Source organism: Amblyraja radiata, chromosome 7 (assembly GCF_010909765.2).
Source record: "Amblyraja radiata isolate CabotCenter1 chromosome 7, sAmbRad1.1.pri, whole genome shotgun sequence".
NCBI classification, from domain to species: Eukaryota; Metazoa; Chordata; class Chondrichthyes; order Rajiformes; family Rajidae; genus Amblyraja; species Amblyraja radiata.
In genome coordinates, this window is record NC_045962.1 from 1,324,950 (window position 1) to 1,347,300 (window position 22,351).

At 42.7% G+C, this 22,351-nt stretch overlaps 1 protein-coding gene across 1 annotated transcript in view; it reads left to right on the plus strand.

Moving 5' to 3' along the window:
* The window catches only part of LOC116975666 (potassium voltage-gated channel subfamily H member 8-like), an 851,239-nt gene that overhangs the window by 458,776 nt on the left and 370,112 nt on the right, over positions 1–22,351 (plus strand). Inside the window, exons 4-5 of the mRNA XM_033024992.1 lie at positions 9,527–9,648; positions 20,345–20,594. Coding sequence (XP_032880883.1) covers positions 9,527–9,648; positions 20,345–20,594 — 372 coding nt within the window. The remainder of the gene's footprint in view (positions 1–9,526; positions 9,649–20,344; positions 20,595–22,351) is intronic.

Sequence of the window (22,351 nt, forward strand, 5' to 3'; positions counted from 1 at the left end):
GATGCTGCCTGTCCCACTGAGTTACTCCAACATTTTGTATCTATCTTCGGTGTAAACCAGCATCTGCAGTTTCCTCCAACAAACCTTAAATGATAGTAGTCTGGTCTGGTCAGACTTTTGAAGCTTCATGTAGAGACTAGGCTGTCATCTTTCAGTTTAGTTTAAAGATACAGTGCGCAAACAGGACCTTCAGCCCACTGATTTTGCGCCGACCAGCGATACCTGCATATTAATACTCTTACTCACCATAATCACTATTAGGCTGCAACTCTACTGCTATACCACCGTGCCGGCCCTATGTTACGCAACATTTTTGTATTGACAGGATGCAAAACTAATGAGATGTCAGAAAGGTTATTAGTGAAGATGATGCTTCACAACAGGAGTGAGATTTTGCAGGTGTTCATTGTAGCAGGGATGTTGCCCAGAACATTAGGAAAACTCTATGTGTCATGTCATGAGAATTTTTTTGTCTGCCAAAGCTATGGGACAATATATTAAATAACATTTAGCACTTTCTTGTTATTAAAATAAATTACCAGCCAAGATAATGTTAGTTTGGCAGTGGGATAATAACAGTTACCTGAAATACCAACTGAATACTCATATCCTCTATTTGTGGGACTTTGCTAAGTGCAGTTTGGCTGCCTTGTTTATATCTACATCAAAGCATTTGCACTTAAAGCTGGTTTAACATGCATTATAAATGGAAATACTAAGGTGCTATGTTAATGTTTATCTGACCACCCCATATACACCAGACCAAAAGGTGTTCATATTCACCAAGACAGATTATGTAACACTATGACAAACATCTGTTATTCAGTGGGGCCAATTAAATTGAGCTGAAGAATGGTGTTACTCAATGAGCATCTATGGATATTAAAATAGCTGAAGTGTATGTATAAATTATTATAACAAAAATAAATAATAAATATCAAATAATTGATGTGAAGGAAGGAACTGCAGATGCTGGTTTAAACCGTAGACCCAAAACATCACCCATTCCTTCTCTCCAGAGTTGCTGCCTGTCCCGCTGAGTTACTCCAGCTTTTTGTGTCTATCTGCAAATAATTGATATTGTTACATGCCATTTATAATGTAATACATCACAATATTGCAACTATAGCTGCATAATGTGTAATAGTATAATTGCATAACATAAGTGTTATGCTGACAGTAAGATTAGGATCGTAGTTTGTATTCAGGATTAACCAATTATGTTTCCATTTCTAGAGCACTTCCTCTCACGTGCCAATGTAAGGTACAACATCTATCTTGTAATATTCGTTTGAGATGCTTCAGTTTTACTTTTAGGGGCAAATGTAGTGAGATATTTAGGAAGGAACAGCAGATACTGGTTTAAACTGAAGATAGACACAGAATGCTGGAGTAACTCAGCGGGACAGGCAGCATCTCTGGAGAGAAGGTTTCGGGTCGAGACCCAGACCCTTCTCCACTCTGAAGATGGGTCTTGACCCAAAACATCACCTGTTCCTTTTTTCCCATAGATGCTGTCTGACATGCTGAGTTACTCTAGCTTTTTATGTCCATCTGTAGTAAGGTGTTGTCCTGTGAATGTTATCTTTTTACCGTCAGTTAGTTCTGCTGGGGTATCCACATTTTATGCCTTGTTGGGGCATGTAGTTTGTTGTGCCCTGGTCTGTTTCTGTGTTATTTATTAACAATGAAATTCTGATTTATAACATCAGGTAATAGATAATACAGGTAATATGATTTACAGGTACCTAGTCGCTGATCTATGAAAAACACATGCACACAAATAAATTAAACAATATCATTTCAATGCAGTCAAGACCAATCGTTTATTTAAGCAAAAAATTGTGATTAGAGCTTTGTTGTAATCCACCTCAACAAAAGATGGTTTACTCAGGAGAATGAACCAAAAGATCTTAATGAGAATTAATCAACCTTGGATCTTAGGGACATGGTCTCGGATCAGAAGTTAACATGGTGCAATGTTATTTCAGGAGGGGCTGGCTTAAATCCTCATTATGTTTTATACTTAAAGATATCAGAAGCTTGAGTGTGAAATGATTGGAAATGTTGAAGAAAGTGCTCACATCGAGTTTAGGTCAGAAAAGATTGTGCAAAATGTAATCTCATAGTCAGCAAGAACTGCAGGAATTGCTTGCTGCTTGCAAATATTTGTAAAATGCAGAGGCGCCTAAATGCTTAGACTGCACCTGTAGTCGGGATCGAACCCGTTCCTCCGGTGTTGCAAGCGCTGTAATGGGCCTGTCCCACTTAGGCGATGTTTTGTGCGACCGCAGGCGACTGCCGCAAAATTTTCAACATGTTGAGAAGTTTTCGGCGACAATGGCGACAATCGTAGGTTGTCGTAGGTGTTGTCATAGGTTGTCGTAGGTTGTCGTCTGGTGTCATAGGTGAATTCCATTAAAACAAGTCCCTGGCAGCCACCTAAAGAGTCGCCTAAATAAGGCAGCTGTGCCCATGTCTTGAGAGTTTGCAGAATTTACAAATTATTCTTGCTGTAGGAAACAATGACTATGCAATCCAATATTGCACGTGCTCCAAATGATTTTTATTTCGTGATTTTTATTTTGTTATAATTGCGCCATAATTACCCGGTCAAGCTCTACCCGGGAGTAGCCAACCATCTACACTCACCACTGTCCTACCACCTAGATCCACACTTAACTCAAATGGACCCTTGGTAAAGCTGGCTCCAACCTCAAGGGTAAGATCCAGCAAACTCTACCCACAGAAGAACTTTGACATTACACCTCCAGGCTAAAAGAGTTGCCAAAAATGTCAAAATGATTGACTGTGAAAGTCCCTGGGGGACACACATTTTCAACAATTATTGGAAATTAATTGGGTTTATTTTACTTGCACAAGGAGAGAGTGTGAGCAACTCTGCTCACAACCGGGCACAAAGGTAATGTTAATGAAGGTGCGAATGGCGGGTCAAGCTGGCTACTTGAACTCATGTATTAAGAAATACAAGTTCAAGTTCAAGTGAGTTTATTGTCATGTGTCCCTGTATAGGACAATGAAATTCTTGCTCTGCTTAAGCACACAGAAAAAAAATAGTAGGCATTTACTACAAAACAGATAAATGTGTCCATATACCATGATATAAATATATTACACATGAATAAATAAACTGGTAAAGTGCAAATAACAGAAAGTGATTATTAATAATCAGAGTTTTGTCCGAGCCAGGTTTAATAGCCTGATGGTTGAGGGGAAGTAGCTATTCATGAACCTGGTTGTTGCAGGCTTCAGGCTCCTGTACCTTCTACCTGAAGGTAGCAGGGAGATGAGTGTGTGGCCAGGATATAATATAACCATATAACAATTACAGCACGGAAACAGGCCATCTCGACCCCTCTAGTCCGTGCCGAACACATAATCTCCCCTAGTCCCATATACCTGCGCTCAGACCATAACCCTCCATTCCTTTCCCATCCATATAACTATCCAATTTATTTTTAAATGATAAAAACGAACCTGCCTCCACCACCTTCACTGGAAGCTCATTCCACACAGCTACCACTCTCTGAGTAAAGAAGTTCCCCCTCATGTTACCCCTAAACTTCAGTCCCTTAATTCTCAAGTCATGTCCCCTTGTTTGAATCTTCCCTACTCTCAGTGGGAAAAGCTTTTCCACGTCAACTCTGTCTATCCATCTCATCATTTTAAAAACCTCTATCAAGTCCCCCCTTAACCTTCTGCGCTCCAAAGAATAAAGCCCTAACTTGTTCAACCTTTCTCTGTAACTTAGTTGCTGAAACCCAGGCAACATTCTAGTAAATCTCCTCTGTACTCTCTCTATTTTGTTGACATCCTTCCTATAATTAGGCGACCAAAATTGTACACCATACTCCAGAATTGGCCTCACCAATGCCTTGTACAATTTTAACATTACATCCCATATAACAAGGATGGTGTGGGTCTTTGATGATACTGCCAGCCTTTTTAGGCTGCGACTGCGATAAATCCCCTCGATGGAAGGAAGGTCAGAGCCGATGTTGGACTGGGCAGTGTTTACTACTTTTTGTAGTCTTTTCCTCTCCAGGGCGCTCAAATTGCCAAACCAAGCCATGATGCAACCAGTCAGCATGCTCTCGACTGTGCACCAGTAGAAGTTAGAGAGAGTCTTCCTTGACAATCCGACTCTCCGTAATCTTCTCAGGAAGTAGAGGAGCTTATGAGCTTTTTGGATAATTGCGTTAGTGTTCTCGGACCAGAAAAGATCTTCAGAGATGTGCACGCCCAGGAATTTGAAGTTCTTGACCCTTTCAACCATCGACCCGTTGATATAAATGGGGCTGTGGGTCCCCCTCCTACTCCTTCCAAAGTCCACAATCAGTTCCTTGGTTTTGCTGGTGTTGAGGGCCAGGTTATTGCGCTGGCACCATATGGACAGTTGCTCGATCTCTCTTCTGTACTCTGACTCATCCCCATCAGTGATACGCCCCACAATAGTGGTGTCGTCAGCGAGCTTGATGATGGAGTTCGCACTGTGGTTCGCTACGCAGTCATGGGTATAGAGTGAGTACAGCAGGGGGCTGAGCACGCAGCCTTGAGGTGCTCCCGTGCTGATTGTTATCGAGGCTGACACATTTCCACCAATACGAACAGACTGTGGTCTGTGACTGAGGAAGTCGAGGATCCAGTTGCAGAGGGATGCGCAGAGACCCAGTTCTGCGAGTTTGCTAACCAGTGTGGAGGGGATGATTGAATTAAATTTTTTAGTCAACGATTTTATTACCACCTCTAAACTGGATTTTATGTTTTTAACTGAAACATGGCTAGAACAAAATAACAGTGCAACCATTCTGATCGAGACAGCTCCTCCAAACTATAACTTTTTTGATGTATGTAGATCTGGAAAAAGAGGTGGAGGGGTTGCTGCTATATTTAAAAATGTATTTCAGGGGAAACAGATGTCACTTGGTGATTTTCCATCATTCGAATACCTTTGTGTTGTATTGAAATGTTCCCCCAGAGTTCTCCTATTAATTATTTACAGGCCTCCTAAATATTATGCTAATTTTTTCGATGACTTTACAGAATTATTGTCTAGCATCTCCACTGACTTTGACTGTCTAGTTATAACTGGTGATTTTAATTTTCATACTGATGATTTGAATGACAAGGGTGCAAAAGAATTTTAAACTATTTTAGACACATTTGACCTGTCTCAACATGTGAAAGAGGCTACTCATTGTAATGGGCACACCCTGGACTTGATTATCACAAAGGGTCTCATTGTTTCTGATATTTTCGTGACTGATCCTTCATTGTCTGACCACTTCTGTGTTTTCTTTAATATATCTTTTATTTCCAACATACAGACAAAATCAAATACTGTCAAAAAACGGTATATAAATGAACATTCTAATGTACTCTTTAAAAATGCCATCTCCCTCTTACCACCTCTAAAGCCATGTTCTGCTGATGATCTTGTAGATAACTTTAACTCCAAAATTGTGAAAGTTATAGATGTCATTGCACCTGTTACGGTTAAAACGATTTCTGGTAAGCAAAAGGCACCCTGGAGAAAAGCTGCTTTTGTAACAGCCCAGAAAAGAGAATGCCGGAATGCTGAGCGCATCTGGCGGAAAACAAAACTTCATATTCACCATGACATCTATAAAGAGAGCCTCCGTGCCTACAATTTAGACTTAAAAAGTGCTAGAGAAACATTTTTCTCCAATATCATTAACAACAACACTAATAAGGCAAAAACCCTATTTGCAACTGTTGACAGACTGACCAACCCCCCAACACAATTACCACCTGAACTCCATTCCACGCAGAAATGCAATGAGTTTGCATTATTCTATACAGATAAAATTGAAGGCATCAGACGTGCCATCAATATCACCGCTTCAAACAAAAATGTTGGATCACCACCCTGTTTAGGCAAAGGTAACGTGGCAATGATGACATGCTTTAATGTCATAGACTCTAAAACTCTTGTGGAAACGGTGACACAACTAAGGCCATCCACCTGCTGCCTTGATGCTTTACCTACCAACTTCTTTAAGAATGTTTTTGACTGCCTAGCAATAGACATACTGCAAATAGTTAACAGCTCTCTTCAATCAGGCAATTTCCCAAAAGCCTTTAAAACTGCAGTTATTAAACCTCTTTTTAAAAAGCGGAGCCTAGATGCCTCTATTATTAACAACTATAGACCAATTTCAAACCTATCTTTCATAAGTAAAATCATTGAGAAAGTTGTCCTCCAGCAACTTAATCAATTCCTGGCTTCAACTGGCTGCTACGACAACTTCCAGTCAGGATTTTGACCTCTTCATAGCACCGAGACCGCTCTTATTAAAGTTGTAAACGACATCCGTCTTAACACAGACTCTGGCAAAGTTTCAATATTAATGCTATTAGATCTCAGTGCTGCATTCGACACTGTTGATCACTAAATACGTTTGGACAGGTTGGAAAAATGGGTGGGGCTCTCAGGCACAGTCTTAAGTTGGTTCAGGTCATATTTACAAGATAGGAACTATTTTGTTTCCATTGGCGACTTTGTATCAGAACCAACCAACGTGACGTGTGGAGTACCGCAAGGTTCGATCTTAGGGCCCTCTTTATTCAACATCTACATGCTCCCACTAGGGCAAATCATGCGATATAATAATATTGACCACCACTGCTATGCCGATGACACTCAAATCTATGTAGCGCTATCACCAAATGATTATCGCCCCATAGATCTGTTGTGCCAGTGCATTGAGCAAGTCAAAGACTGGATGTGCCAAAATTTTCTCCAACTAAATAAGGACAAAACGGAGATAATTGTTTTTGGTGCTAAAAAAGAAAGGCTTAAAGTAACCCAACACCTTCACTCTCTGTCCCTGAAAACTTCAAACAAAGCCAGAAATCTTGGGGTCATTATGGATTCAGATTTAAATTTCGACAGTCACATCAAATCAGTAACAAAATCGGCCTACTACCACCTCAAAAACATAGCAAGATTAAGAGGACTCATGTCAGCTCAAGATTTAGAAAAACTTGTACATGCCTTTATTAATAGTAGGCTAGATTATTGCAACGGTCTCCTTGCAGGTCTTCCAAAAAAAACTGTCAGGCAGCTACAGCTTGTTCAGAACGCTGTTGCTAGAGTTCTAACAAAGACCAAAAAATTTGAGCATATTATACCAATTCTTAAATCCTTACATTGGCTCCCTGTATGTCAGAGAATTGATTTTAAAATCCTGCTGCTCACCTATAAATCACTACATGGTTTAGGGCCAAAGTATATCACTGACATGCTTCCACTATATAAGCCTTCTAGACCGCTAAGATCTTCTGAAACCAATCTGCTAGTGATTCCCAGAGTAAATACAAAACATGGGAAAGCAGGATTTAGTTACTATGCAACAAATAGCTGGAATAAACTTCCTGAAGATTTAAGACTTGCCTCAACTTTGACCACTTTTAAAACAAGACTGAAAACTTTTATGTTTACTTTAGCTTTCAGCTAAATCTTAACTACATTGCACTTTTAACTTTTGCACTTTTTATAATGCATTTTTAATTTTGCTTTTCTTTTCTTTTAGTTCTTCTATTTTATTTCATTTTATTATTTCATTTATTGTATGACATGTTTTTATGTGAAGCACTTTGAGTTTGCCTCGTGTATGAAATGTGCTATATAAATAAAGTTGCCTTGCCTTGCCTTGCCTAAATGCCGAGCTGTAATCAATGAATAACAGCCTGACATATGAGTTTTTGTTGTCCAAGTGGTCCAGTGCGGAGTGGAGGGCCAGCGAGATCGCATCCACCGTTGACCTGTTGTGGCGGTACGCGAACTGCAGTGGGTCCAGGTTTTTGTCGAGGTAGGAGTTGATTTGCTCCATGTTCAACCTCTCAAAGCACTTCATCACCACCGGCGTTAGTGCCACTGGTCGATAGTCATTGAGGCACGTCACCTTACTCTTCTTGGGCACTGGTATAATTGATGCCCTTTTAAAGCAGGTGGGGACCTCAGACCTCAGCAGTGAGAGGCTGAAAATGTCCGTAAAAACTCCCGCCAGTTGGTCCGCACAGGTTTTTAGAACACGACCGGGTATACCATCAGGACCAGGTGCTTTTCGAGGGTTCACCCCTCTGAACGATTTCCTGACATCGGCCTCTGTGACTGAGACTGAAATGCCATCACAGCGAATGGGGGATCGGGAAGGCACATCAGTATTCTCCCTGTCAAAGCGTGCGTAAAACGCATTGAGCTCGTCAGGGAGTGATGTTTCACCGACATTCGAGCTGCCTCCTGGTTTCGCCTTGTAGGAGGTGATTGCATTCAGACTCTGCCACAGCTGCCGAACATCTGTCTCGTCCTCCAGTTTGGAGCAGAAGTCCCTTTTGGCCTTTTTGATGGCCTTACCAAGGTCGTATCTGGTCTTCATGTAGGCCACTGTATCATTGGAGGTGAATGCTCTGTGTCTGGACTTCAGGAGAGTGCGGATCTCAAAGTTCATCCAAGGTTTCTGATTGGGAAACACTCGGAAGGTTTTGTAGGGATGCAGTCCACCACACATTTCTTTATGAAGTCTGTAACGACTGTGGCGTATTCGTTCAAGTCCGTTGCCGAGTCCTTGAACATTGCCCAGTCTACAGACTCCAAACAGTCTTGGAGTTGTTCTTCTGCCCCCCCTGACCAGCTCTGTGCTGTCCTCACTTCTGGGGGTGCGCTCTTCAATTGCTGCCTGTAGGCAGGAAGAAGCAGCACCGCGGTATGGTCGGACTTACCGAAGTGAGGGCGAGGGATAGAACGATAGGCATTCTTGATGGTGGTGTAGCAGTGGTCGAGGGTGTTAGGTCCTCTGGTGCAGCAGGAGACATGTTGGTGGAAGTTGGGGAGTGATTTCTTGAGGTTCGCCTTATTGAAGTCCCCAGCAATGGTGGTAAATGCCTCGGGGTAAGACGTCTGGTGTTTGTTGACCACGGCCTGCAGCTCCTCCAGTGCCAGACGGACGTCTGCCTGGGGTGGGGTGTAGACCGCGGTCAGGATAACGGATGTGAATTCTCTTGGGAGGTAGAAGGGACGGCACTTCACCGCCAGATGTTCGAGATGTGGAGAGCAGGAGTTGGACAGGACTGCCACGTCTGAACACCACGCAGAGTTGACCATGAGGCAGACGCCCCCTCCTCTCCCTTTCCCAGATGCCAGGGTACGGTCCATGCGGTGGATGGAGAACCCTTCAGGCTGGACCGCTGAGTCTGGGGAGCTGGGGGTGAGCCATGTCTCTGTGAAACAGAACACAGAGCATTCCCTCAGCTCCCTTTGATAAAGCAGTCTTGCCCTTAAGTCCTCCACTTTGTTTTCAAGGGACTGTACATTAGCCAGTAGGATAGTAGGGAGAGGGGGCCGAAGGCCCCTGCGCTTCATTCTGACCTGAAGTCCTGCCCGTCGGCCACGTTTCCGGACACAATGGAGGCTTCCCCTTTGTTTCCAGCTACTGTACTTGCACTTGTCTTTCACTCATTTTTTGCATCATATTCCCTGCAGATAACTTGGAAATCGACAGAAACACGAGGCCACCAGGGTTCAACGCTAACAGAAGAAGGAGCCGTGCTGTATTGTACCATTTGTCAGGACACTTACAGAAACAGGACAAGAGCAAGCTGAAGGTAAATAACATATGTACATATACAAAAGGATAAGATGATAGCTTGCACAGTCCTCTTTATATCTGCTATTTGGTTGGTTGATGGTTGATGGAATTTAACACAGGAGTGTGAGGCGTTGCATTTTTGGACGTCGAACAAGGGCAGGACCTACACAGTAAATGAAAGCCTCTGGGGAGTGTTGTAGAGCAGAGGGATCTAGGAGTACAGGTGCATGATTCCTTGAATGTCCAGTCGCAGGTAGATAAGGTGGTCAAAAAGGCTTTTGGCATTTTGGCCATCGGTCAGAGTAATTGTATAGAAGTTGGGAGGTCATGTTGCAGTTGTATAAGACATTGGTGAGATCGCATTTAGGATATTGCGTTGAGTTTGGGCACCATGTTATAGGAAAGACATTGTTAAGCTTGAAAGGATTCAGAAAAGGTTTACGAGGATGTTTTCGTTTTTTAGTTTTAGAGATACAGCGTGGAAATAGGGCCTTCGACCCACCAGGTCGGTGCCGAACCATGATCCCCGCATATTAACACTATCCTTATACAACTGCAACATGACCTCCCAACTTCTATACCCACTTGGAACAATTTTTACATTTACCGAGCCAATTAACTGACAAACCTGTATGTCTTTGGAGTGTGGGAGGAAACCCACGCATGTCACAGAGAGAACGTACAAACGCCGTACAGACAGCACCCGTAGTCGGGATCGAACCCGGTTCTCTGGCGCTGCATTCGCAACTCAACCGCTGCGCCATCGTGACTAAAGGGAGAGGTTGAGGAGGCTGGGTCTCTATTCATTGGAGCGCAGCAGGATGAAGGGTGATCTTATAGAGGTTTACAAAATCATGAGAGGAATAGATCGGGTAGATGCACAAAGTCTCTTGCCCAGAGTTGGGGAATCGAGGACCAGAGGACATACAATAGGTTCAAGGTGAAGGCGAAGTGATTTAATAGGAATCCAAGGGGTAACTTTTTCACAGAAAGGGTGGTGGGTGTATGGAGCAAGCTGCCAGAGGTGGTAGTTGAGGCTGGGACTATCCCATAATTTAAGAAACAGTTAGAAAGGTACATGGATAGCACATGTTTGGAGGGATAAGGACCAAGCGCAGGCAAGTGTAGTCTTCTTCTTCTTGCGTATATGGCGTGCACAGCCTAAAGTTGTAAATCAAGGGTAGACATCCAGGCCAGGACAGCATCAGTTACAGGGTGGAAGGCTTTGATGCCCCCAGGGAAAAGCCTCAGTGGGCAGTCATTCACGATGTGTGGGATAGTCTGGTCTGGATGTCCACAGTCGCAAGCAGGGCTGTCTGTCATCCCCCACTTGTGCAGGTGATGGGCTGTTCTTGCATGGAGGGTGCGGATTCTGTTCAGGATTAGCCATTGCTTGTGATGGAGGTCAAAACCCGGTGGTTTCAGTGTGGGGTCTGTGATGACCTCTCCGTTGTTGGTGTCGGCATCTTTCCAGGCTCTGTGCCACTCAGTCTCAGACTCAAAGTCTTCCAGGGATTTAACGGAAGACCAGAAGGGTTTGCAGGACTTCAGGCGCATGTTGGGCAGATTGTACAAGTCAGCATGGAGGGGAAGATCAGGGTTAGCCTGGATGGTGCACCAATCTTTCAACATCCTCTCCCTTCTTTTGATGCTGGGAGGGGTGATATAGGAGATTGCAACCTTCACGTGGTCCATCCTGTTTCGACTAATGCAAAACAATACATGTAGTGTTTTGGTGTCACTTTTGACAATGCCACGTGACTTGTAACCCAAACAACCCTTCCCAGGGCCAAAAACTCCTGCAGCAGCGGAAAATCTCTATGCATCTACCAGCTAAATGTGGAGTGGAACTAGTGTAGCTGGGACATTGTTGGTCAGTGTGGGCAAGTTGGGCTGAAAGGTCTGTTTCCACACTGCATCACTCTATGACTCTATAACCTCTTTGTAAAAGAGATATTTATAACATTCAAAATATTGTGAAGGCAGCCTTGATAGTAAATACTACATTGAGGGTTTCCTATGCACAAAGTTCACAACTTTAGTTTATAGAAGGTGCTGCATTATAAGAGTGGTGTGATGTTATAATGCTGCCCGTAGTGTTTAAAATAAACTTTCGGATGCTGTATGTTGTGTGATTGTAACAAACATTTCTACAAAACACCAAGTCGCTCTGCGGATGTTCCCGATATATGTTATTCATCAGTAGCTCACTCTAATTTATCAGAATTGATCCTTAAATATGCGTGTTATTCTTTATAAGGTAGAATAGGCTGCATTTATTGCAATTTTCTGTTGTTTTATTAAGCTATTGCTGATTATCTTTTATGCCATATGTTAAACAATGAGCCATAAGAATCAATCTTTGTTCTGTCAATATGCACCATGTTTAACTTTAACTATCATATATCCAAAAGAATGATAAAAACATAAGACCATAAACCTCCTTGGTTTTTTCAGCAATTGTTCTAGTGCTTTGAGATGCCACCCTCAATATCCCGATCAATTCAATTAGATGACGTTTAATATTTATTTTAATATATTCCTGATATGAAAATTAACAATTTAAAATATGATTTGTTTTCAAAGAAACCCTATATGTTTGAAATGCCCTCTGGCACACTTTCGTATAATATTTTACGTTTAACTGTAAAATGCATGTTTTCTTATCATTTCTCTTTAATAATGCATCCTCTCAAAATAAGGGAAAAGAGAACTCAAAATCTGGCAAGAGGTCCAGACAAGAAAAACCACACAGTTCCCAGTTTGTGAGTAATGTATTGGTGGCTGTTATGATGCAAAGGTGTAAACCTGATCAGCATCATAACTTCAAAAAATATTAATAGTTCATGTGTTTGTGTGGTGAAAAAGTCAATTGCTTTCTCACATGAATCATCTGTAGGTAATTGCATTCAATCCAGCGCAGCAAGAGAATGCACAGGTAGTGGTATTTCTCAACACTTCTGGGCGTTTGCTTGGTGTTTGGAAGGATAAAGTGGGTTGAAGTGGCCAATCTTTTGGGACACTTCAACCAAATCCTAAAGGAAATTACATTTCGTGCTTAGCCCACAACAAACCTAATTGATACTTGCCATACCTCTTACTCCCAGTTAGTTTACAATCACTAACCACTTTAAAAGAAAGTTTGGATCAATCAACCTCCAACACAGACTGCTTAACACCAGGTAGAGGAATAAGGTTGATTGTAAGAAATGAATAGGAATGTTATCAGCTGTGTCAGTGTAAGAAGACAGAGAGTTTTTCAATTCATTTGTGAACTTGTTAACAGTTTCTTCAAAGGGCAAAAGTAATATTCATTATATTGTTCTAAAGATTGTAATTTCACAAAGAAAACATGAGACCTTTAGCCATATATTTAAATCTCAATAGGTGAACCAGAGAAATTCTTACACCTCACACGCCTTTCGTCTCTTTATGACTTCCGTTATGCAGGCTTCCTCTTCCTCATCTTTACCATCCCCCCTGGTCCAATCCCTTCCGACCAATGTCCAAGATACCTCACACACACTTTGTCTCACTCTCACTCATCTTTACGACATTCTTCCTCATTTCGTATCATTGCCCATTCTAATTGTGGAGCTGACAGAGATTTAAGTGAGATCAACACCATGCAATATTATTTTGATCAATAAGGGACATCCTTCCAACGTTTGACACAAATTACTTCTTAACAGCATAGATCGTCCATTAATCCAGAATCATAGATATCCATGATTGGATCACACTGTTTATTTCAATGATTCCTAGGACTTAATTGAAATAAACGACGGGGAAATCATGCTTGACTCATCTTCTGGAATTTTTTGAGGACTAGGAAAATGGACAAGGGACAGCCAGTGGATGTAGAGTACCTGGCCTTTCAGAAAGCATTTGATATGGTCCCAAATGAGTGGGTGGGTGAGTGGGTGGGTGGGTGGGTGGGTGGGTGAGTGAGTGAGTGGGTGGGTGAGTGGGTGGGTGGGTGGGTGGGTGGGTGGGTGAGTGGGTGGGTGGGTGGGTGAGTGGGTGAGTGGGTGAGTGGGTGGGTGAGTGGGTGGGTGAGTGGGTGAGTGGGTGGGTGAGTGGGTGGGTGGGTGGGTGAGTGGGTGGGTGGGTGAGTGGGTGGGTGGGTGAGTGAGTGAATGGGTGAGTGGCTGGGTGAGTGGGTGAGCGGTTGACATTTCTTTATTTTTTCCTATGGCCCGCAAAAATGTGCAAAATATATAATGTGGCCCTCATGCTGAAAAGTTTGGAGGCCCCTGATTTAGATGAAGGGATTAAAAGTAACATTAGCAAATTTGCAGATGACACAAAGCTGGATGGCAGTATGAACTGTGAGGAGGATGCTATGAGGATGCAGGGTGACTTGGACAGGTTGGCTGAGTGGGCAGATGCATGGCAGATGCAGTTTAATGTGGATAAATGTGAGGTTATCCACTTTGGTGGCAAAAACAAGAAGGCACATTATTATCTGGATAGTGTCAAGTTGGGAAAAGGGGAAGTACAATGAGATCTCGGTGTCCTTGTACATCAGTCAATGAAAGTAAGCATGCAGGTACAGCAGGCAGTGAAGAAAGCGAATGGCATGTTGACCTTCATAACAAGAGGAGTTGAGTATAGGAGCAAAGAGGTCATTCTGCAGTTACACAGGGCCCTAGTGAGACCACACCTGGAGTATTGTGTGCAGCTTTGGTCTCCAAATTTGTGGAAGGACATTCTTTTTATTGAGGGAGTGCAGTGTATGTTCTCGAGGTTAATTCCCGGGATGGCGGGACTATCATATGTTGATAGAATGTAGCAGCTGGGCTTGTATACTGGAATTTAGAAGGATGAGAGGTTATCTTATTGGAATATATAAGATTATTAAGGGCTTGGACACACTAGAGGCAGGAAACATGTTCCCGATATTGGGGGAGTCCAGAACCAGCGGCCACAGTTTGAGAATAAGGGGTACACCATTTAGAATGGACATGAGGAAAAACGTTTTCACCCAGAGGGTTGTGAATCTGTGGAATTCTCTGCCTCAGAAGGCAGTGGAGGCCAATTCTCTGTAAGCTTTCAATAGAGAGTTGGATAGAGCTCTTAAAGATAGCGAAGTCAGGGGATATGGGGAAAAGGCAGGAATGGGGTATTGAGTATGGATGATCAGCCATGATCACAGTGAACGGCAGTGCTGGATGGCCTACTCCTGCACCTATTGTCTATTGTCACACTCTACAGTGGAGAGTTGAGTTTCCAGAACTTTGGCACAGTTAAGTCATGTTATAAGGTCATAAGGTCATTACAGATAGGAGTATAATAAGACCATCCAGCCCAGCAAGTCATGGCTGATCTATCTCTCCCTCCTAACCCCATTCTCCTGCCTTCTCCCGATAACCTCTGACACGTGTACTAATCAGAAATCTATTTATCTCTTCCTTAAAAATATCCATTGACTTGGCCTCCACAGCCTCCTGTGGCAAAGAATTCCACAGATTCACTACTGTCTGACTAAAGACATTTCTCCTCATCTCCTTCCTAAAAAAACTTCCTTTAAATCTGAGGCTATGACCTCTAGTCCTAGACTCTCTCACTAGAGGTATGTTCTGGAAAATTCATGAGGACTTAACACTAAATATGACGGTGCTCAGTTGGGGCAGGCCAGACGACAGCGACATCGGTCTGGAAAAGGGTCTTGACCCGAAATTTGACCCAGGTTTTTGTGTCTATCTTCGATTTAAATCAGCATCTGCAGTTCCTTCTTACACATTTACATACACTACTCTGTTTGCCCATTCTCAAGTCTTAAATTAAAGGGAAAAGGAACAGGTTACAAAGAGCCAGATGTGTATATTATTCACAAATTTCACATGACCAAGCATTTTCACATCTCTATTGAACAACCTGAGTGGTCTCAGTGTGTCTTCCGTAGCTTTTATGGTTTCTGTAAACTTTGAGGGGAATAATTTGGCATGATATTGCAGCATATCTAGCACAGACCTGAGCACTGTGACATCTCCTGACCTTTGGGTATTCAGTATTGCTGGCACTCTCTCCTTGACAGTTCTATTCATTCAAGTGCATGACCACAGTGAGTGAAAAGCGCACTCGATTTGCTTCAGTTTCATGGTGCATTTATGGAGACTTTTCAAAATCCGCTCAAGCACATTCTTTTGGTATTGCGAAAATCGATGTTTTGTCTTGATTACAACAACAAGGACAAATGTGCATTTGTCTTGACAATCATGGCATAAAAAGGTTTGAAGAATGATTTCACCATGTAAGGCAGATGTGTCTATCCATATATACATGGGAAGGAACTGCAGATGCTGGTTAAGACAAGATAGACACAAAAAGCTGTCCCATGACTAGTCTGAAGAAGGGTCTCGACTTGAAATGTCACCCATTCCTTCTCTCCAGTAATGCTGTCTGTCCTGCTGAGCTACTCCAGTTTTATATATATATATATATATATATATATATAATATATATATAATATATATATATATATATATAATCCTCAGGGTATTCAGTGCAAACCACATTAGTTTTTCTGGTCTGCAGTGAAGTGGCCATATGAGGAGAATGGATCAGGTTTAGCATAGATCTTTCACATCTGCCAAGCCCATATTTGGTTGATTATCTACTGCTGACCCAGGTCACCTTGTGGTTGCCACGGAGGTAGGCAGATATGTCTGAATTGGAGATCACCACAGTGGACATCACCAAACCATCTACCCGTTTTCACTAGTGCTCAAGACCTTCCAGTTTATTCATCTCATTTTGAGAGCCTAGCGAACAAGGCTCAACTACTATACCCTCATCAAGAACCTGCTCAGACCAGGGAGCAATGTGTTAAAGTTGAATACTTTATCCCAATTGAGCTTGAGTCTCTTTAACCAGGCTTTGCCTGAAGAGGCAAGTAAGGGATGTACAATCAGCAACAATGTTTGTGTGGTCACGGTGGTGCAGTGGTAGAGTTTCTGCCTTATGCAGCGCCGGAGACCCAGGTGCGATCCCGACTACGTGTGCTGTCTGTACGGAGTTTTACGTTCTCCCCGTGATCTGCGTGGGTTTTCTCTCAGATCTTTGGTTTCCTCCCGCACTCCAAAGACGTTCAGGTTTGAAGGTTAATTGGCTTGGTAAATGTATAAATTGTCCCTTGTGGGTGTAGGATAGTGTTAATGTACGGGGATCACTGGTCAGCATAGACTCGGTGTGCCAAAGGGCCTGTTTCCACCTTGTATGTCTAAAACTGAAAACTAAATAAAAATACTTGGTAGTTCATCTTCTTGTTCACTGTGGAGAACTGTAGCCACAATCTGTCCCAATGTCTTCGCTTCTTCACTCTTATTACCACGTCACTCTCCAATAATTAGATTTTGCTGAACTTCAGTCTCTTCCAATGACAAAGTAATTCGAGTATTTTCTATTTTTTTCAAGGTTATTGTTCATTTGCCATTATACATGACTGGATATCCCCATTGCTATTCTTCATGTAACTAACGATAACATAAATGACATTTAAAGTATTCTTCGGGACTTCATTTGATTTTTTGGGTGCTTTTCTTTGATTAGTAAAGAGATTTACTACATTCCAGTCTTGATACCTGTAGACTTTCATCGTCTATAATTATCATTTTAATGGACACAAAATGCTGGAGTAACTCAGCGGGACAGGCAGCATCTCAGGAGAGAAGGAATGGGTGATATTTCGGGTCGAGACCATTCTGCAGACTGAGATTCAGGGGACAGGGACCCAACACAGAGATAAGGAAGTGTAAGGTGTGAAAACGAGACATCAAAGGGGATGGAGTTCAAGGAAAATGAAGAATAGATCATTGTTAGCTAGGAGAAGGTGACAACGAAGCATAAAGAGATAACATCTAATCAGGGGGACTGGTCGGAGAATTAGGAAGGGAGAGGGAAGGAGAGAGAGAGAGGGAAAGCAAGGGTTACCTGAAGTTAGAGAAGTCAATGTTCATACCACTGGGTTGTAAGCGGCCCAAGCAAAATATGAGGTGCTGTTCCTTCAATTTGCGCTGGGCCTCACTACTAGTTATCCTCCATATTAATTATTAATTATGAATACTATGAATTATCATGTTTGTCTGGCTTTGCAAGCTAACTATCAGGTATCCCACCTTACCTGAATTCTCAGAAACCTCATCCTTTATAATGGACTCTAACATTGTACCAACCACTGACATTTTACAGCCTAACCGGCCTTACTGAATTAAATTAAGCTAGTCAATAATATAAAAGATGATAGCAAAAGCTTCGTCATATATAAAAAGAAAGAGGCAAGAGGACACTGGACCGCTGGACAATGATGTTGGAGAGGTGATAATGGGGAATAAGGAAATGGCAGATGAATTGAATACATTTTTTGCATCAGTCTTCACAGTGGAAGACACCAGCAACACACAGGAAATTCATGAGAATTAAGGGCCTGTCCCACTTTCACGACCTAATTCACGACCCTTTTTACTCGTGGACATTTTTCATCAGGCTAGAAAAACGCCCCGACCTACTTGATGCCACGAGTACCTACGACTAGCATCACAACCTACCTACGACCTACCTACGACCTCGTGACAACCATGCTACGAGTATGAATCAAGGGCAAACTCGGCAAAGGTTGTGAATTAGGTCGTGAAAGTGGGACAGGCCTTTTAGGGGTGGAAGTTAGTGTAGTGGTTATCACTAAGGAGAAGGTGCTAGGGAAGATGAAAGGTACCTGATTACTACGTATCCCACCTCACAGATAAACCAGCAAATTGTCTCAAATGGAGTGGAACGGTTGGCCTGACTGCACTAGCAGGGTCTCCCACACAAACTGCCTTTTTACATCCACATAACTCATGCATGATGAACTATGGCTTCAGGCTTGCAAACCCCATGCACAAATACATACATGTTATGCCCCCACCAAAACATAGAAACATAGAAAATAGGTGCAGGAGTAGGCCATTCGGTCCTTTGAGCCAGCACCTCCGTTCAATATGATCATGGCTGACCATCCAAAATCAGTACCCCGTTCCTGCTTTCTCGCCATATCCCTTGATTCCATAAGGCCTAAGAGCTCTATCACCAATTCTATGGCGGTAGTGACTTCACATGGCCTGTCAATGGTGAAATCCTGAGTTCTGACTGAATGTGCTCATCTGCAAGTCTGCACACAAATCAATCTGTCAGCAGCCGATTCAGGAAGGCCATCAGCATTCATGAAGACTCCTCACATCCTTGCAATAGTCTGTTCGAACTTCTACCATCCAGCAGATGTTACAAGGCCTTCTACGCCCGCACCTCCAGACTTAAGAACAGCTTCATCCCCAGAGCTATAGCTGCCCTGAACCGGCCCTGCTGAGTGCCCCCCCCCCCCCCCCCCCCCCCCCAATGAACTGTCTCCCTCGGATGGTCACGTCGCACTTCGACCCGGCACAGACCTATTTGCACTTTATACTACTTTAACTGTTTTTATTTTAATCTTGTTTCTCTGGGTGTCTAAATTTTTAACTAATTAAGTTATTACATCGGATGGAAGCTGCATACCAAATCTTCTTGTATTTAAGAAGGAACTGCAGATGCTGGAAAATCGAAGGTATACAAAAATGCTGGAGAAATGCTGGAGGCAACGTTTCGCCCAAAACGTTGCCTATCTACTTCGCTCCATAGATGCTGCTGCACCCACTGAGTTTCTCCAGCATTTTTGTGTACCTTCGATTTTCCAGCATCTGCAGTTCCTTCTTAAACACTTTGTCTACTCCACTGCAAAATCTCCTCAAGGTATGCCTACTTTGATGAAGTTCTCCTCCTCTCTCCGGAGACAGTTTCACAACCTCCTCTCTAAATCTTCTTGTACATCTGTGCAATGACAATAAAATATGTTATTATTATTATTATTATTATTATAGGAGCAAAATGCAATGTCAAGTTATATAATTTAATTGGGCTACATAGATGTTGATTGTTTCTTCAGGCCCTTCGCTGCTAGTGGCAGATGTATAACTCTCAAAGATTTTTGATATAACTGAATTAAAGTGAATTTGCAGCCACACTAAATAGGAAATTAATTGCCCTGCAAAATGCAAGATGTGGAATATGTATCTGACTCTAATGCTATTCATCAGCATTACACCTTTTCATTCCTAAGCAGCCTCATTTATGCAAAGTCACTTTCACCTCACATTTCAGTAATGTTGGTACTGAAGACAAACATGCCCATTGGCCTTGTGTGTTCAATTTTAGCGGGTTATGTAAAAAAAAATGTAAATTATTTTGCTTCTCCACCGTCCTGAATTCATCAGCATTACCAAGAAAAAATCATCTATCCTAGCTATAGTTTTGACCAAACATTTTCCTTGTATCTTTACAATTCACGAGACGTATCTACAGAAATGACTGTCTCATAGTTTTGTGGCATCACAGCTTTGAATACACATAGCAGTTTTCCTTCTTCCATAAATATTTAAATACCTGAGACCAAAAAATAATCCTCAAGGAAAGTAATTGTCAAATGGAGATTATTCCGTTTTCTGCCTCTAACCCGATAACTGATTACAGCCCTGTACCTTGTTTATTATCTGTGATCAGTGCACAACTGAGACCTCCCTGTAACAATTCAGTTGAAGTGTGATGACTGCAGTCTGAATGTTTGAATTATCTTTGAGACAGTTGTTACAGTGTACATAAAGCAATGTGTGTGTGTTTATTTTGTAATTTGTTCTGAACAGAATGTCTTTGGAGAGAAACCTGCACTCCCAGAATATAAAGTTGCAGCTATCCAGAAATCCAGGTTTATTCTGCTTCATTACGGCACTTTCAAAGCTGGATGGGACTGGTTGATCCTCTTGGCAACATTTTACGTTGCAGTGACTGTTCCATACAACGTCTGCTTCAGCGCCGGCAGAGACGACCATTCCGCTGCTTCAAGAAATCCGCCCAGTGTGAGCGACATCTTTGTAGAGATCCTCTTCATGCTTGGTAAGACTTTAATCTCAAATTATACTATATCCCCAAAGCCAGTATCAGGGATGGTGGTAGAATAAAGACCCAGATGTCTCTGGGGAATTGCACATTTGTTCTCTGCTGTGGTGAAGGAATCTGTGAATAACTCAAAAGAAGGACAAGGTTATTGTGAACCACTTTACACCATTTGCTCTGTAGCTCTGAGCTTTTTCTCAGCTTGTGCTCCTCTTTCGCCTTCACTGGTAAGAGTGAGAAAAAGATAGTCACCCCACCCCAATAAAATCAATGGTATTACGATACGATAGAACTTTATTCATACCCGGAAGGAAATTGGTCTGCCGACAGTCACAACACACGACAAGGTACACAAAAACTATATTATATTAAAGAGTGAAAAAAAGTAAAGGACAAGCGACTGTTGTCTGTCTGCCGTGTGCACAGCGCCTTCACCGGAACAAATGAACAAACAAACCAACACAGACTTATCCCCTGGGCAAAGGATTCTAGACTAGAGTGCCCCCCCCCCGTCGCACTGGGCCCCACTTTGTTCTCCACCCTCCACCGGTTCCCCCCCCACGCCAGGTCCCCCACACTGTGTCCCCATCGTCAGGTCCCCCCCACGCCGGGTCCCCCCCACATCGGGTCCTCCACGCCGGATCCCCCCACGCCAGGTCCCCCCTACGCCGGTTCACCCCCACGCCAGGTCTCCCACACCGGTGATAATTGCTTGTGTCTAAGCTTCCCCCCAGTCTAGTTTCAGTATAAAAACTGAATCAAGCACTTGAAACAACTCCATTTTATTTTAACAAAAGCGTGTCACAGTTCAACTACTGTACCTATCCCACTGCGGGTTTGATCCTTGTTTCTGCCTGATCAAGCCCTTAAGGCCTCACTCAGACAGAGACACTCCAGAAGGTCATGCAGTCCCAAGCGCTCTCCCAGAAGATCGATGCTGAAACTCGTGGCAGCGGACTTTTATATGTCGGGAACTCCAGGGACCGAACCACATGGGGGTGGTCTCTACAGATATCGATTAACCACATACATAACAGGCATTCCCCTAACCCAATGATACAACAGCTCAATACATTGTATTCATTACGGCCTTCATAAGGAAGCCAACTTAGAAACAGTTACCCTGATTTACAGAAAATCCAGACAAGGCTCAACACCTCATCCAGTCAACACTCGGCAAAGTCAAAGTCTGCAACATTATTTACAACTATTTACAAGGTGTATGTCTGGTTTTCAGCCAACCAATCCATTCTATGCATTTTGCACCTAATTGACAGGGTTTACAGATATTCCCATTCTTTGCTTGCACATTATATCTAAGCTCCAGACACTCTGGCACCTCTCCGCAGCTTGTCCCAGCTCTGCAGAGAGCAACTCCAAATAGACCAAATCTCCCAGCAACCCTGAAGTTTTTTATTCCATTTGGAAGTCCTAGCCTCTCCAATTTAGCCAGGATTAACATTCCTTCCTTTTTCTCATAATGATAATCCATCATTAATGATAACCAAAATGGCTCAATAATAAGCTAACCAGATATTCATAAGTGTGCTTTACATTTCCCATTTATCAGTAACACAAGATGATGATGTTTCTTCTCAGAATCTTGTCAAGCATCCCGAGTTTTCATGGGCATAACTTCACAAGTTCTTTCTGAGTAGTCTTCACCAAATGAGTTTTCATGGGCGCGAATTCCCTCCATCCATGTTGCTGCCCAATCTTCCATCACCTTCCACAGTCAAGCCTAAGCCCTAGAAAAT